Genomic DNA, 17147 nt, shown 5'->3' on the forward strand with positions numbered 1-17147 from the left:
GAGAGAGCGCCTGTTACTTCATGTCTTTCAGTTCCTATAGAAGAATGTCCTTTATGGGTCCGATAGGACCAATTCATGGATCCGGGAACCAAGGAGTGGAAACAGGAGTGATCACACTGCCTGTCACACCCAATGACTCACTGAGGGTAAGTATCCTTCCCATTGCTGCAATTCCGGGCTCTGCGGGGTTAAAAGTCTTAGTTCTTAAAGATGACACTCTTGTGCTGGGACACTGCATGGATTGTATTGAAGATTAGCAATACTGTATTGACAGTTTCCATGGGCACTTTGGACTCCTCGTGTCTAGGAACTAGCAGGCCAGAAGAGGAAGTCACCATTTGGCAGAATTAACTGACCCTGATCAGGGATTACACCACAGGAGCAGGGAGGAGTGTGTGCGGAGCCAGGGTGATCCGCTTGGGTTCCTATTAGTGCTCATTTGCGCAACTTTAACTGGCGATGGGCATACACAACCACCTTGGGACATTAAGGAGAGTATATCTACTTCCGGGCTCAGAACCCTCAGGAGAGAAGATTTTAGTCACACCACCAGCTAGGCCATGAGGACCCGCAGAGGGAGGCGCGGACATTGAGGGGAATTCAGAATGGATAGTGCAGAAGGAAGAGGATAACACCAGCTGCAACCCTGAGACTAAGTACAGAGAAGGAGGCTGTAGTTTGTCCCACTAATCTCCCTTTTCTATGTTTTCCCTCAGGAAGAAAGGCCTACAGGAACCATGAGAGGAGCTGCTCCTCGGACATGTATCCTTCAGAGGATCTGTGCAGCACACCAGGTGGCCTGTATTGACCATGGAGGTGTCCACTCAGATGTCCCATCAGGAGAATGCTGCAGGGAGCAGAGTTCCCTGACAGGTGCTGTATCTTTGTATCCACCGCATGCTTCCCTACTCCCACTCGCTGATGCTCCCACTCAATCACCGAGCAGGGTGGGAGTGCTAGAACCAAGTCTTTCCTGCCCAATGGGGATTCATCTAACAGGTAATTTTGGCTCAGGCGCTCCCAATAAGGCTGGCTGACACTTTCTCAGAACTGTGTCTCAGTGTGTGGCTCTTCCTACCCAATCTTTCCTTCCCTCTCTCCTTCAACAGACTCTCCATGCCTGCTCTTGCTTAAGCTTTTCCCCCAATAAACCTCTCGCATATCTAACCTATTCTGGCATCTTCTTCTTGGGAGATCTCAGTGATATTCCTTTTTGTGTACTCTTTCATTTTGTGAGTGTGTGTGTGTGTGTGTGTGTGTGTGTGTGTAAGTTTTCTCCATCTAGCTAGATTGGGAGACATCATGAGGCCTGGGAGTTTTTCTTATTAACTTTAGCTGACGTGAACGAGTACCGGATCACCCTAGAAAATATTTTGGTTCATATGCTCATAAAATCACACTAGCTAACATTTATTTATTCAGCATTTATTATGTGGCAGGTATTGTGTTAAAAGTTTTATGTACATTATGTCATTTGGATGTATGTACTATTATCCCTTTTCTGGAATAAGCACCCTAAAGCTTTGAGAGGACAAGTTACTAACCTTGGGTCACACAGCTGTTAAGTGTCACACTTGGGTTTTAAACAGTGGCTTAACTAACATTCCATATTGTCTCTCAAGCTCTGTTTGGAAAGAGCCTTAAGTGTCATCTAGTCTAACACCCCAAATGATCATTTGAGCCACCCCCACCCATCAAGAGGCCATATAGCATTTGGCTGAATACCTGTAGTGCTGGGGAGCCCATTCCGTCCCTACGGGACTAGCCCTTCATGAACAAGGAAGGGAAATAGCATGCATCGAGCGCTTACTGGGTACCAGACTCTATACATTCATCATTTCACTTGGTCCTCCCAACTGTATAAGGTGGGCACAACCATCGTTATTTATATACATGATGAAATTGGGCTTGGAGAGGTGAAGCGAATTGACCAAGATCTCATTACCAGTGAATGGCAGAGCCAGGATTTGAACACAGACCTTTTTGATTCTGAGCCCTTTCTACTTCCAGTTCTCACATGGCTCTGACAGGTGGGTATTAATACCAAAAGAAATAAGAGCTACCATATATTGAGCACTTCTTTTGTGCTAGGCATTGCACTTCGTATGGCTTACTCATTTGGTTTTCATCTTTGTCCTATGAGATTATCATTGAGGCTGCTCAGTGCCCAAACCAGACTCCAGAGCTCATGCCTTTTAAAATGATATCCTGGTGTATTTCATCATTTTGAGCCAAAACTCTCCTCCTATTCTTTGGGCTCATACAGAACAGGTTGAGTCCTTCTTCACCAAGCCTGTCCCTCAAAGCCATGTGAAGACAGCCCTTTGTCTGTTCTGCTCGGGGCTGAACATGGCCCATTCTGTCTTGTTTTCTCATCTTCTTTCATCCCCAGCCGCATCCTCTGAACACAGTGCAGTTTATCTGCATCCTTCTGAAAGCACTTGCTGATTGCTTAATGCTTCCACAAAGGAAGTAGGAGGACCAACACCTCCCATGACGGGGAAGGTCAGACTCAGGCTCCAGACAATGGCAAGAAAATAATGACTTCCAGATGTCAGCATCCGGAGATGCGTGGCTGGGCATTTTGCATTCTGTGGAGTGTCATCTTGCAGCAGATGCCTTCTAAAGAGAAGGTGAGGTCATCGTGTGGCCATGATGACATCATCATGCTCAGCAGCTCAAGGTTTAGAGATAAAACATGAGTTAGATTGATCCAGTGTGAAATAATGCCAAGGATAAAGCATGCAAATCAGAAGGTGTGCAGTAAATCTGCTACAAGCTGGCACTCTACCCCATAGTGTTATTGGAAGGATTAAATAAATTAATGTATGTAAAGTGCTTAGGAGAGCACCTGGCACAGCGCAGGTGATCAATAAATATTGGTTAGTAGTAATATCCGCCATGAAATGAACACTACACTGTAAGAAAGACTAATTCTTCCTGGGGATGGGGTGTCAGGAAATAATAATAATCGTTGCCACTTAACTAGGACTTCTCATGTGCTCAGCCTTTACATACATTGTCTGTTTCAATCCTTGACAACCTGTGGTAGTTATTTTCCCCACTTTAAACATTTGGAAACCAAGGCTCAGCAAAGTTCGGCATCTTATCCCAGGTCATGCAGCTTAGTGGGAAAGAGCGTGGGTTCTAGAATCAAACAGGTCTGGCTTTGAATCCCACCTCAGGCACTTTCTGTGTGACCTTAAGCACGTCATTCAATCTCTCGGTGTGTCAGTTTCCTAGTCTGTAAAATAGGGTCATAAAATACCCTCCTTAAAGACGTTCTGTGAGGATTCAGGATTGAGTTAATATGTGGACAACACTTAGAGCCCTATCTAGCACATTCTAAGCAGTCAATAAATATCACACACACACACATACAGATGTGTGTGTGTGTGTGTGTGTGTGTGTGTGTGTCTAGGCTTTGAAGGAGGAGTAGGAGTTCGTCAGAGGGAAAAAGGAGAGAAGTAAGTGTCTCAGGTTAAGATAATTGCTGGGCAAAAGGCACACATTGAGCTACCCAACCCAAGACACAAGAAATGACTAGTGGGTTAACGGCAGGACAGAGCAGAGTTTGAAAGGAAGAAGTGTCTTGTAGTTAGGCGGAAATGGTTGAGGTCCTCAAGCCTGAGAGGAAAAACCAGAGTTTGGAGAATGTGGTTCCCTGGCCAGCTGCCTGCTCCCAGCCTCCATCCGAGCAACCTCGCGGAGTTCGCGACCCCGCCCCCACCAATCCCAGCCAATGAGGAAGCCTCCCATGGCGTCTCGTTGCCAGGCAACCGAGTGGGACCCAGCCTGACAGTTAGCTGCTGCTGTCGCTCCCTCTCAGGGGGAACCTGAGCCTCAAGCTGGGATCGCCTTAGGATGAGGATCTGGGGGCCCGTCCATGGGCCCCCCTCATATTTTATCCGTGGAGTTCTATTTTTTCAGTTCGTATTTTATTTTTGTTTATAGATGAGGAAGATATCCTCTTCCAAAGAGGGGAAAGCTCATAAAAGTTTCTAACTTTCTGAAAAATGAATAACTTCAGGCTTACCTGATTCCACCCCATCCGGACCTCCTTATCCTGTTGGTGGGAAACCCCGATGAGTTGCTTTCCCATTACTCCTGGGCCAGAGACCTCTTTGGAGTCTGTGTAATTGGCACTTGGGAGACAGGGAGAAATTGGTGCCTCTCACACCAGTGGCTGCTGAAGTAGAAGAATCTGGAAAACCCCTTCCCTTGGGAACACCGGCTAAGACTGCAGGGTTTCCAAGATGACCAAGATACCGGCCACCAAGAAGATTCAGAGTTCCTCCAACTTGGGTGGCCTCTGGCCGTTTTTTGCCTCAGACCATCTAACACCGGTAAGTCTCCTCTCTCGGCTGAAACCAATCATGTTTTCCAGACCAGGTGAAGCAGGAATTAGCTTCCAGACCAACAAGGAACAGGGAAAGAGAAGAGTCATGATGTAATTAAATTGTCGAGACACATCCCTGTTGCTATCAGTGGTTAGTTTCTCGTAAAGAATGAAAATGCCAGCCAGAACGGTGAGCTGGGCCACCCTATTAGCCAGTAATTCCAAAATGATGGAATAAATCGGCAGTGACACTGTAGAACATCAGAAAAAAATTAAGATGAATTGTAGGTTTGCTGTCGCCAAAATTATTTTCAGAGATCCGCTGGGCTCAGGGTACGTGCACAGTCTCTCTCTTACACAGAAACAGCAGAGTGTCAAACTTTTGGTTTTGGAGTCTGACTTTGCTACGCACCAGTGATTGACGTTAGACAAGTTGCTTAGCATCCCTGAGCCTTCATTTCCTCATGTCTGCGGAGTGAGAACAGGAGCGTCAGCTAGGCAGAAACAGTGTGAGGACTAAGTGAAGAAAGATATGGAAATTGTTTAGCGTGGTGTGAACACTTCATAGTGTGTATATACAACATGAAATACTGTTGTTGATTTGAAAGAGAAAAAAATCATTGGTATGTATTTAATGACTGGAGTCAAGTGTTTCTGTTCTTAAATAATCGTAACTGGGTAGGCCAGTTATGTCATTGCTAAGTGTGTCTTTGTTATTGTAGCCCCTAGCCCCTATAGCACCACTGATTGGCCAAGGTAGGCGAGCAGTGAGTGGGAGAGAGGGTCAGAGGCGGCACCAGCCCACTGTGGTCCGCCCACAGATGGCTCAGAGTCCTGGCCCAGGGAGGACGAGGGGGGAGTCAATGCACAAAAGAGAGCTTACGCCTCACCCACGATTCCGTGGTAGTCCGAAGTGTTTGTGAGCTTCTGTTTTCTAAGGATTAACACATCTTTATGCATCCCTCGTTGCTCAGCCCTCTTAGCGAGCTCACTCTGCAAGATGCAGTCTTCATGTGTCTCCTATCACCTCAAAATGCTACACAGATGTGGGTTCCATCCAGAGCAGCCCCCTCTGAGATTGAACTTGCCAGCATAGCAGTGGGGGAAGGGAATGAGGGAAGGATGAGGAGTGAGGTCGACTGTTCGGAAGCAGAGGTGAGTGTGAGAGCATGGGTGGTGGACCCAAATAGCCTGGGTTTCAACCCTGCGTCCATCTCTTGGCAGCCCTATGACCTTGGACAAGTTCTGGAATTTCTCTGCTTCAGTATTGCCAGCTGTAAAATGGGCACACCAGAGTGCCTCCTCATGGGATGGCTGAGAGCATTAAATGATTCGTACCAAGATCCTAGAATAGTTCTTGACACACGTGAGCACTCCCTAGATTTTAGTTATATTGTTATTCATTTAGCACATTATGGAAGTCCTGTTATGTACTAAACACTTGCTCTTGTAACAAATGAGACCTGCCTTTCAAAATTTCACCATCTATAGCATGTATGTTTTGGATCGGGAGGGAAGGAGGTAAGAAATAGATCATTACAATGCAGGGTGATGAATGTGCTGGGGAAGTATCATCGGGTGTTGTGGGAACACAGAGAAGCGACAGCTAATTCAGACTCGTGTGTGTGTGTGTCCTTGTCTGTGTGTCAGATTTGGGGAGGAAAGAAGCCATGTACCCAAGTAAACGCAACAGAGTTTTCCATCCTGGGATAGAAAGGAAGAAAGTAGAGGAAGATACAGAGGTTGGGATGATGGGAAGGTGGCTTCCAGGGAAGTCAAGAGAAGGAAAGAAGGCTTCCAGGGAACTAAGACCCCAGGCACAAAAGACTCATTGGGATCCTGCTGCCCTCACCCCACTTTCCAGGAAATCATGAAAACCTCAGGGTGTCCCTGGTTCACACCTGAAGGATTGTGCCTTTAGAAATTTCAACTTTTTAGAGCTACCGTAAAGCGGTGATCAACCGAAACCAGGCTAATCAGAAAGTGACAAGCCACAAGAAAAGATGCAGGGATTAATATCAACTTGTGGTGTAAATTAAACCAATAATAATCGCAGTGATGATAGTAACGATGATAACTGGGAGGTATCAATTACTGGGTTCTGGGCTGAAGTCTTTACAGGTGATATTTCAGAACTGTTTACAACACCTCAAGGTGTGAAATGTCACCTCCTCTTGAGATAGACGGCAACACTGAGGTTCAGCAAGGAGAGGTCCCTTCCCCAAGGACACTCAGCTGGCAAGGAACAGAGCAGGGATTTGAACTCGTATCTGTCTGGCTCCGGAGGTCAAGCCCTGTCTGCCTCGCCATGCTAATCAAGCAGTGACAGTGGTTAACACGTGACGCGGGGGATACTAAAAGAAGGCTTGAGGCACAATCTCTAGCTTCAGATCATTTTCAGGTTTGTTTTGGGGAGGGGGGAATGATGCATAAAAAGAGAATAATAAATACCAGACAGCCAGGTAAGTGTCCAGTGGGAAGTGATCTGAGGGAAAATCTGGCTTCCCAGAGGAGGAAGGTGAGGCGGCGCTGGGCTCCAAGGCAATACCACTTACCCTGAGTCCACTGTGCGCTGGGGTAATGGGCGACCCCCGGGGAAAGCCCCGAATGTGTCCTGAAGCCCTCTGAACCCAGTCGTTCTCCTTCTCACAGGGATGGAAGTTGCTATATTATAACTAATGTTACAATGGCACCCTGCCTGGTACAACATCTTCCTGTCGTTTTTTTCAACAGAAGGAATATGAATAATACATGCAAATCCTCTGCTTGAACATCTTTTGTTGAAGAAACTTTCTAGCTCGCCCTATGTCGGGCTCCCTAATCTGTTTAGGGAGTTCTTTTTCCCTTTATTTCCGGAGAAAGCAAAAGAGAAGCATCATGGGATTAGCCACGGGGGAGGGAGGGAGCAGAGCATGTATAGATACCATGCACCCTCATTTTCTTTGTTGGAAAAGGCTAAAAGAAGAAGGGTACTTAGTGCACTCTCCTCCGTGTTCTAGAATGGAAATGTAGAAATGGCGTTTGGCAAAAACTGTAGAGCTATGCAATCGTTTATACAAGCTCTGTCTCTGGGTGCCTGAAGTTTCTACCTCGCTGTCATTAAAAACCCAGAGAGAGAGAGGAAGCGTCCCTAATTGGAGCAGATCCTGAGAGCTGGGAATCATACTGGGTGTTCCGCTCATATTCTGGCTTAGTGATTAAAAGAGCGGATTCTTCAGTAAACTATGTGGGTTCGAATCCCAATTCTGCCACTTAACTGGGTGTGAGGCCTCAAGCAAATCAGTTCCTCTCTGTGCCTCAGTTTCCTCATCTGTGAAACGGGCACACCATATTTTGTCTAAGAAGCCTTCCGTTTCAATATGCGTCATAATTTTTTTCCACTAAGAAAGAAAATGCTACTGATTAAACTATGACCTGTTTCCATGATGAGATATGCCCCAGTTTCAGAGATGTGAAAATGTACATCTTAGAATGGCTGGAATACAGCTAAAAATGTTCCTCTCTCATAGGGTTGTTGTGGGTATTAGATGAGTTAAGATGGGTAAAGCTCTCAGAATAGAGCCTAGCACAGAGTAAACACTAGGAAACGTTAGCCGTTATCACAGTGTTGTTTAATCCTTTTATTGACTCTGTGATGGAGGTGTTGTTACTAACCTGCTTTTGCACCTGGGTAGATTGGAGCTTGAAGAGTCTCAGGATCTAGTTCTCTGCCGAGACGTGAGTTTGCAAGTGCAGAGAGAAGGGGGCAAACCAGGCAGAATCCAGGTGTGGTGAAGACCTTGGCCTGAGCATCTCCACTCCCAGCCGCCACCCCTGTGGATGGAATGGGGATGCTCAGAGATAGTTTCAGAAGTTCAGCCCATTGTACACCCAGTCGGGCTGCCTGGAATCAAAAAAGGAGAACCAACATATTTTAGAAATGTTCCCTCCAACGAGAGAAGCCTTGATTCCCAGCACAATACATTTCCACCGCAAACATGAAATGATTTTCCTCCTTGTCCAGACAGGAGAAATTGTGGCCTGAAGACCCAAGTGGTGAGTCACTGGTTTTTGTTCGAAGTGAGCTCCTTGCTGGGCTATTTCTCTGGCCTCTAATCACCAAGACCATGCCCCCTGCACTGAATCACTGATTACCTTGAAAAAGAATAAAATAAAAGACCTAACGACCACTTGCGATTCACTTCTGAGGAATTCCAGACAGCCACACCTTCATTTTTCATCCCTCTGTGACTTAGGCCAGGGAAAAAGCAATGAGTGCTTTTCTCTCTCCAAGAGATTCTTCTGGCTCCATTGCTACCGCATGAGACAATTGCAGAATTCGAGTTGTTGTTCTGTTTTTGTTTTTTCCTTTATGCTCTGGCGCTCTGGACTGTACTGCTTGCCTTGGTGAATCTTGCTGGGTCTAATTGCAGGCGCATGTGATGGTGGGCTCCCCTCCACCGTAAATCAGGCTGCATGGGGGGAAGCGCGTGTTCATTACCTTCTGACACAGGAAGAGTGATAGGCACTCTCTTTATGCTGGACGAAAAGGAGCAAGCTCTTTGTCTCATCTGCAAAGAGGCAGCTGCTCAGCATGGGGAGGCGAGGGCGGGGGAAGGGGCAATAGAAGAAACACATCAAAGAGTCTAGTTGATATGCTATAAGCTTAGTGACTGGGTAGGAGTCTCTGCCTTGAGGTCAGACAAAGCGGGCTCAAATCCTTTCTCTGACACTCTCTAATATGACGTTCTGTGAAATGGGTTGAATAATAATAGGGTCTACTGCATAGATGTTTTGGAAGAATTAAATAAAATTGTGCATATGAAATACTGAGCACAATCTCGGTACCCAGTTAACCCGCAATAAGTGATGACAGTGGTTATTATTACTCCTCGTGCTCCTTTCTCTTCTCTGACTGGACATGAGCGCCACCATCACTATTTTGAAGATGTGGTCAGCCCAGATATGAAGTCTGGGGAAGCTAAGTGTTGACTCTAAAGTCACAGAGTAGGGTCCATCATTAGTGAGGCCAAGCCCCAGCTTAATAGTAGAAGGGAAGAGGTGGGTCTAGGGATATTTTTTAGAACTGATGTGAGAGTATATTTGCATGAAGGATGAGGTGCCTTGTAGGAGAGAGAAATGGCAGAAATGCTTGACCCAGTTAAAAACCTTAGTTGTAGAAAACAGGGTGCCCCTGAGCATGATTCGAGACCCTTAGTTTTCACTCTCAGTTCAGTCCCATTGTTCATGTTTGGATCCCATGGAGAACAGGAAGGAAGTGAGAAAAAAGGAAAACCTTGTGTGTCAATTAGGATCACTTTTGGCTGCGAGTAAGAGAAAAACTGAACAGCAGTGACATAAACAAATACAAATTTATTTTTCTAACATAAGAAATCTGGAGATGGATGCCTGCTTGCATTGGTTCAAGAGCTCACCAGTGTTAGGACTGGCAGGTCCTTTTCCCTTGTGACCACAGAATGGCTGCCCCAGCTCCAGGCATCACATTCACATTCCAGCAGAAAGAGGAAAAAGTGGAGAATAAGACCTACATTTGTCTCTTTTATGAGGCAAACAAAGGCTTTCCAGGAACCTTCCCAGCATATTTTCTCTTATGTCTCATTTGCCACAACAGTGTCACCTGCCTTTTCTAACTGCAAGAATAGCTGAGAAAGTATATATCTAACACAAGTGTGGAAAGAAAGGGCAAGGGAGAGGTGAAGGTATTGGAGTTGGGTGTTGAATTGACTAATCAGCAGTGACTGGCACAGATGATTTCTCAAAAACTCACACACCCACAGAGAGTAACCTAAAAAAAAAGACACTTCCCCCACCCTCCACGGCAACTGCTGAGAAATCTCAAGGTCACTTGGCCCCATTGTACTTTTAAAAACAACGCAGTATCCATCAGAGGGCTGGGGGAGCCAGGGAAGAATGGAGCTGCCCATGGGAACATTCATTCATTCAACTAATATTTACTGAGCTCCGAGGATGTGCCAAGCATGATTCTAGGTGTTGGGGATACAAAAGTGAAAAAGACAATCACATGGGACACCCTTCTGGAAACTATGGAAAATATACTTACAGGAAATAACATGAAGAGGGAGCTGAGACGGTGGAATGTGTGCCATCTTTATCACGGCCTCATCTGTTTCCACCCTTTGGAGGGGCTTGAAGAAATTCTGGTCAGACAAACCTTTGCACAACTATGAAAAGAGACCTACTCCAGACCCCCTTTTTCAGCATGCCCACAGCCTCCAAAGACTCAGCCGTCAGCTGTTAAATCCAAAAGCTGCAGAATCCACGTGGGGTTCAGTGGCAAGTAGCATTTACATGAAATCTGACAGAAGCCAATTAAACCTTTCTTGGACTGAACAAACCAACATATTTTGCTCGGAGATCTTTTTGACAGCTAAATTCAAAATCATAATCACCGGTAATGGGATACCTTCTATCATGAGACGGTGGCATTTTTCCCTTCTAAATTCCTGTTTTCAAACTCTGATGAGAAAATTTCTTGCGGGGCTCAATTTTGATCTAATGTATTTCAGTCTAAATTGGAATTTATGCAATTGGTAGTTTTATTTAATAACTCGAAAATTAGCCTCGTCTGGCGATCAGTTTGCAAGCCAGCCTGGAAGCGCCTCGGGGTTTTCTGGATTTCACAAAGTGGGAAGATTACACAGCTGGGATAGTTTCTGGGATGGAGTCAGCATTATCAGGGGCTTTGAGGGGTCCATGGTGAGCTGTAACTCAGGCGCAGAAAGGACAGAGAACAATGCCCCATTGTAGCCTGATACACAGTCAGGGTCACCTTCTGAGATGTAAGTTTAACACCTACCATGACAGATGTTTTCAGGACACTAAGCTGCATCAGGTCAGGGACCTTCTCTCAAGGAACCCACAATCCTGTTGGAGAGAAAATTCCTAAATAACCTTGAATCAAGATGACAAGAAGTACCAAAAAGAAAGGGAAAAAAGGGGCTGGCCCAATGGCCTAGTGGTTAAGTCCAGCGCACTCTGTTTCAGTGGCCTGGGTTCCCCGGTTCAGATCCTGGGTAGGGACCTACACCACTCATCAGCCATGCTGTGGTGGTGACCCACATACAAAACAGAGGAAGACTGGCACAGATGTTAGCTCAGGGCAAATCTTCCTCAGCAAAAAAAAAAACAGAGAGAAAAGAAAGGCAAAAAATATATAAAATATATATAAGGAGATAGAAACAAGCTTTACCATGAGAAGAAATGTGCAGTGAAGCCATCTGATCTGAATCCTCAATGTTGGCTGGATGTAGATTTGTCTCATACCAATGGGATACTGAACCAAAGCCAGAACTTATTTTCTAATACATTGGGTGGGGTGATGTATCACCACTCTCCCCCAAGGAACAAGTTCTTTCTTTGTACCTTGTTCAACAAAATGCCCTCCTACAGAGCTCCAGGAGATAAATCTTTCCATATTCTCCCTAACTGTTCATGACGTTACTCAAGTTCCCATTCCAGGGGTTGTCAAATTAGGGAGGACTCTACTTCATGAATTCCCACTGAAGCTTTCAATAACCGGAAAGCTCTAATGTGTTACTTCTTTCAAGGCTTTGAATTGCAGCAGAGTAGGGTTTCTCAACCTTGGTACTATTGACATTTGGGGCTGATAGGCTGTTCTGTGCATCGTAGGATGTTGAGCGGCATCTCTGGTCTCTATCCATTAGATGCTATAGTACTGCCAGTGGTGACAACCAAAAATGTGTTCAGAGATTGCCAAATGTCCCTTAGGGGTCAAAATCATCCCCAGTTGAGAACCATGGCAGTAGAGGACTGCTAGAGTCCTGAATACTTTTCCCCAGTTGAGTGCTTATCTGATGGTGAAACATTCCCCATTTAAACAAATGATGCCATCGTGTCCCCAGTTGTTCAGGCAGAAACCCAAGCTTTGTCTTTGATCTCTCCCTCTCCCTCATCCCTTATGTCCAGTCAACTGCCTCGGGGCAGGTGTGCTGTGGACACTGCCTCCTTCCCCAAGGTCACTGCCTGATCCAGGGTACCATGGTCTCTAGCCTGGACAATTCCACCGTCCCCTAACTGCCCTCTTCACCTTCAATCTGACCTTCTTCCAATCCATTTTCTTTCAATGCAAATAGGATATTGTCATTCTCCTGGTTAGAACAATTAAATGGCCCTCCATTGCCCTCAAAATGAAGACTAATATCTTTAATCAGGTTTTAAAGGCTCTGGTCCCTTCCAACTTTTCTAGCCTCATCTCTAATTACTTGGTCCCTACTCATAAGCCAAACTTGTTTTTGGATATGCCATGCCTTCCACCTTCTTCCTCTTTCTAGAACATTCTCTTCTCTCACTCTCTCTCTCTCTCTCTGTCACTTCTCTTTGCCTAGTTTTCCATGGCAAGATGTTTCCAGAGCTCTGAACAGTGGTGGGGTAGACATGGCCCTCGCCTACAATGAGGAGGCTGAGTTCTAATCCCAGCTCTCTCACTACCTAGCTGTATGACTTTGAACAAATCACTTAACCTCTCTGATTTCTTCATGTTCATCTGCAGAACCAGGAAATCTAACCTGGCAATTTTGGGCTCTCTCCTTACCATGCGACTCTAGAGAGCAAATAATGGCTCCCACTTATTGAGCATCTATTCTGCATCAGGTGCCTTGCATATATTATTAAAATTAACTCCTGAATCCCATGGGGCAGGTGCTATCTTTACCTGTGTTTGCAGAGAAAAGAAGGCTGAGGCTTGGAAAGTTTTTGTAACTTGCCCAGAGAGACCCAGATAAGCAGGCTGTGGAGTTGGGACCTGAATCCAGGACTAACTAACCAGAGAGATCCTGTGCTCTTAAGATCAGCGGTTAACTGCAGTAGGAAAGGGCAGTAGACGATACCTCTCCAAAAGGGGCATCTGTTGGTACGATCTTTAAAGAGTATTTTCAAAAGTCTCTGTCAGAAAAAGGAAAGTGCCAGTTTTAACTGTAGGCAATGCAAACAAGAATATGACTGTGCCCATGACCACAGACAAGGACATTTGCATTTTCTTGAGCTCTTGCTAAATGTGCTAGCGAGCTTTTCCAGAAGAGAAACACAGCAAAGAATGGGGTGGGGGAAACTGTATGTGGCTTAGACTCATCTTTCTAAACAATGCTCATTTTAATGAAGATTTATAAGCCATTTCTAATTAGAGTCACATTTTTAAGAAAGGCATATTTTGATTCTGGGTCAATATACTGACAAGATCTGCTAGATAAAACAGAGAGGAAGACAGGTCCAGCTAATGGGGAACGAAGTGTTCTGGGTTTTGTGTGGCTGAGATGTTGAGAATTGTAAACAACTTAATTGGGTTGAATAATTTGGGTAAATATCTAGTTAAATAGATTCCCTCTAAATCCAAGCTCTGACCTACTGAATTTTTTATTTTTTACAAAAAAAATACCCTGCATCATAATTGCCTGTTTATTTGTCTGATCCCACCACTAGACTTGGAGCTCCTTGGAGAACAGACCATGCCTTGTTCACGATTCTATCCCCAGAGCCTAGCACCGTGCCTGGCACTGGGTAGACATGCAATATTCTCTCTAGTCTCTATTCTCAGGACCAAGGATAGCTCCACGTGCTGAGCGAGGCAAAGCATCCCTCAGGTAACTATAAATTCCATTTGGACAAGAGCCACAGATGTTTTGTTCACAGATGTATCCCCCGCACATGCTGGGTGCTCCATAAATATGGATACCATCCTAATACTTGCTATGTGTGTGACTTTGGACAAGTTACACTCTGTGCCTCAGTTTCTTTATCTCGCATATAAAAATAATAACACTCCCTGTCTTGTAGAGTTGTTGAGAGGATCAATGAGGCAAGGCTAAGAAAAGCCCCTGGCACATAGTAAGTGCTTATTAAATGCTATCTCTTCATCTTTGCACTTAGAAATCAAAGCCATTGGCTCCCAAATATCAAGCATTAAAGCATTTAAATACTGACATTTCCGGAGATGATGACTCTCACGCTGATCATTTTTTATGCATTCAGGAAACGGCAGCCAAAAGGGTAACACGACTGAAATGTTGCATTTCCAAGAGCCCTTGAAAAAAATGCCCAAAAGGCAATTAGCACATGACTCTCGCCTGTGTTGCTATTGCTTATTAGCTGATCCTATCCTTTACTAATCAAACTGCTTCTTTGATATTTTTAGACATTTTAAAAGAGGCTTTTCAAAACTCAGGAAGCAAAGCTTGTTGACAGGTACCAAGAAATTTGAGAGAACATGAATCTGGCATCCTTAGAGGGGATGGAAAAATGCTGGGAGTGAGGGAACATTCTGCAGGGTCCATGGGAGCTAGAGCAGGCAGCATGGACGACTCTTTAAGGAACCTCTTCACCTTTTCCCTGCCTGCCTCAAACCAATAAATAACCCTCCTTGTCCTGTATTTCTGCAGCTCTGGAGCTTGAGATATACATTGTCTCAATAAAGAGTAATTCTTGAGTTACCTTGGCGGACCAGACAAACTCATGTCAGGGCTAGTTGACTTAGCTCCCGGGCCACGGATCCATTCCAGAGTTTGAGTCCTCGTTCTGCTGCCTTCTCTGCGATCTTAGGCTGTCTGCTTCACCTCTCTGACGCTGAATTTTCTCACCTGTAACTGAATCTTGTGAAGATTCAAGATAATGTCCGTAAAGACTGGGTCCAGAATAATAACTGAGGTTGATTTGTTATTAGCATTATTCCACCTTTTGGTGCTCTATGTACATCGCAACCACCCCCGTGTTCTGTAGTGTGTAATGCCAATATCAGGGTTTTTTGGTCAAAGATAGATAGTATAGTATTGAGAAAAAAATCCTTCTCCTCGTGAATCATCATTCTCCCAAGGTTGTCCGAGGATAGAAAAATGAAGCAAGCTTTTGTATCCTCCATGAGATTTAAAAAGAGGTCAATGTTTTAACATTAAATAAATGGCACATTGTGTAGTCATGATGATGATAATAGAAATCACTGATACTATGGGTTGAGTACTTACTGTGTGCCATGCCAAAGCCCTATGTGAATTATCCACTTCCATCCACTCTTCAATGCCAAGAGGTAGGCACTGTTAACCCCATTTTGCAGGTGAGGAAACTGAGGCTAAGAGAGGTTAAATAACTTGATCAGAGTCTGACGGCTAGGTAGTGGACCATCTGGCATTCGAACCCGAGTTGGGTCAGCCTGCAGACTTCTCATTTTTAACCATTATGTATTACTTAACAAAGGAAGCCTGGCTTTTCTGGGAGTGGGTGGATTGATGGAAAATATGTCCCCACTCTCCAAAGGAGAGCATAAAGAAGAAAAACCAACTACTTGGAGGGGCTTTGGGGGTTAGAGAAAATATTGACTGCATCCCACAGGCTATTCACTTCTGGCTTGTCCGCACCCATCAAGACCAAGGTCCAGGGAGTGTTTCAAGGATACTCCACTCACCCTAGGGGTCCCTGAAGTCAGCAACTGGCACACATTCCACAGGACTCTCCAGCCCGCTGCCAAAAACCTCACGAAGCCTCTGTCCTACCTTTTGTAATGTCAGTAATCACGGAAGTAACCTGTTCACTGAGTGAAGCCTGGGATCTAATGAAAACACAAGTTTTCCTTCTCTCACTGCTCCCTTCAAATATTTTCAGTGGGGGAAGGCTTTCTTCAACCTGGGCATAAAAACAATGTATCCAGTGCCTTTTCTACTCGCCCTTGGGTAGTAGCCAGTCTCGCAGTCCCTTTAACTCACAAGACACGGTCATGATCCAGAAATTAAAAGCATTGATTCAAGATATTAATATATTAAGCAACACTTCAACCTTCCCTCAAGGAGAAGAGTACACTCCTCCTCCTGCCTGTTAAAGATGGCTTCAGGTGCCACCAAGGGGAAGTGTGGGGCGTGCCCGTTTCTTTCCTCATGGAGATCGCCCCCCTCCTTAGGTTGCCAACTGCATTGGTTGGAAGGGAAAATAGGGGCCACAGGAGAGTTCTTACTGGTACTGTGATAAGATGTCGCTGTTCTCCCTGATGTCCAAAGCTGGCTCCTTCTCCTGTAGGCACTTTTGTTGACTCTTTGAAAGTTCTCTACTGATCAATTCCAGCTCTTTACATATTGTCTATCTGCTATGTATGCCTCTCAGATTCTGGTTTACCAGCAGTCCACCCTGCCCAGACTCTCTTCATTGGGGTCTCCCAGGCCTCTGGTGGGAGCTATTGAGGGCTGAATCCCAGGCTGACATTCTTGCTTTGGGTGTCACCTCCAGTCCCCAGATTTCACACACCTTTGACACTCCACTGAAGACGGCACCACTTTCCAACCCAGCTCCACCACTCTCCATCTCTCCACCCCGCCCCAGGAGCAGTCCCCAGCCTGCCTCTGTGCTCTGGATTTTCCAGGAGGGTGTCAGAGACCAACCCGCCAGAGCCCCATCTTCAGGGGTCACATTTGAAGCTCTTCAACAGTCCCATGGAGGCCTCTCTGTCAGCCGGTGTGGAGTGAAGGAGGAAGTGTGCTCCTCCCTTTGGGGTCAGGACTCAAAGCATCCTAGCAGCCGTTGTCGAAGAAACCAGTCACAAATCCCTCTCTCCCTGCCCAGTCTCTGTGTCTATATTCTCAGAGTGGATAAGAATCGAGGGACCCGTTCTCCTACAGCTGCCTCGAAGACTCCTTCAAGGTAGTCTTTCTCACTTCCATCTGGAGTCTGATGCCAGCGGTATCTTGGCTCCTCAGTCTACACTATCGTACCTGTTGGTCTATCTTGTTATGCTATTTTCCTACCATTTACTGAGGGTTCATGATGCTCCAGGTGATTCACGAACATTATCCTGAGG

The 17147-nt window shown here is 45.5% G+C and overlaps 1 protein-coding gene across 1 annotated transcript in view; it reads left to right on the forward strand.

The window, feature by feature from the left end:
* The first annotated feature begins 3791 nt into the window (after window positions 1-3791).
* Window positions 3792-17147, forward strand: part of CCDC60 (coiled-coil domain containing 60) — a 157538-nt gene continuing 144182 nt past the window's right edge. Inside the window, exon 1 of the mRNA XM_044775780.2 lies at window positions 3792-4346. Coding sequence (XP_044631715.1) covers window positions 4257-4346 — 90 coding nt within the window. The 5' untranslated portion in view covers window positions 3792-4256. The remainder of the gene's footprint in view (window positions 4347-17147) is intronic.

Source organism: Equus asinus, chromosome 8 (assembly GCF_041296235.1).
Source record: "Equus asinus isolate D_3611 breed Donkey chromosome 8, EquAss-T2T_v2, whole genome shotgun sequence".
Lineage (NCBI taxonomy): Eukaryota > Metazoa > Chordata > Mammalia > Perissodactyla > Equidae > Equus > Equus asinus.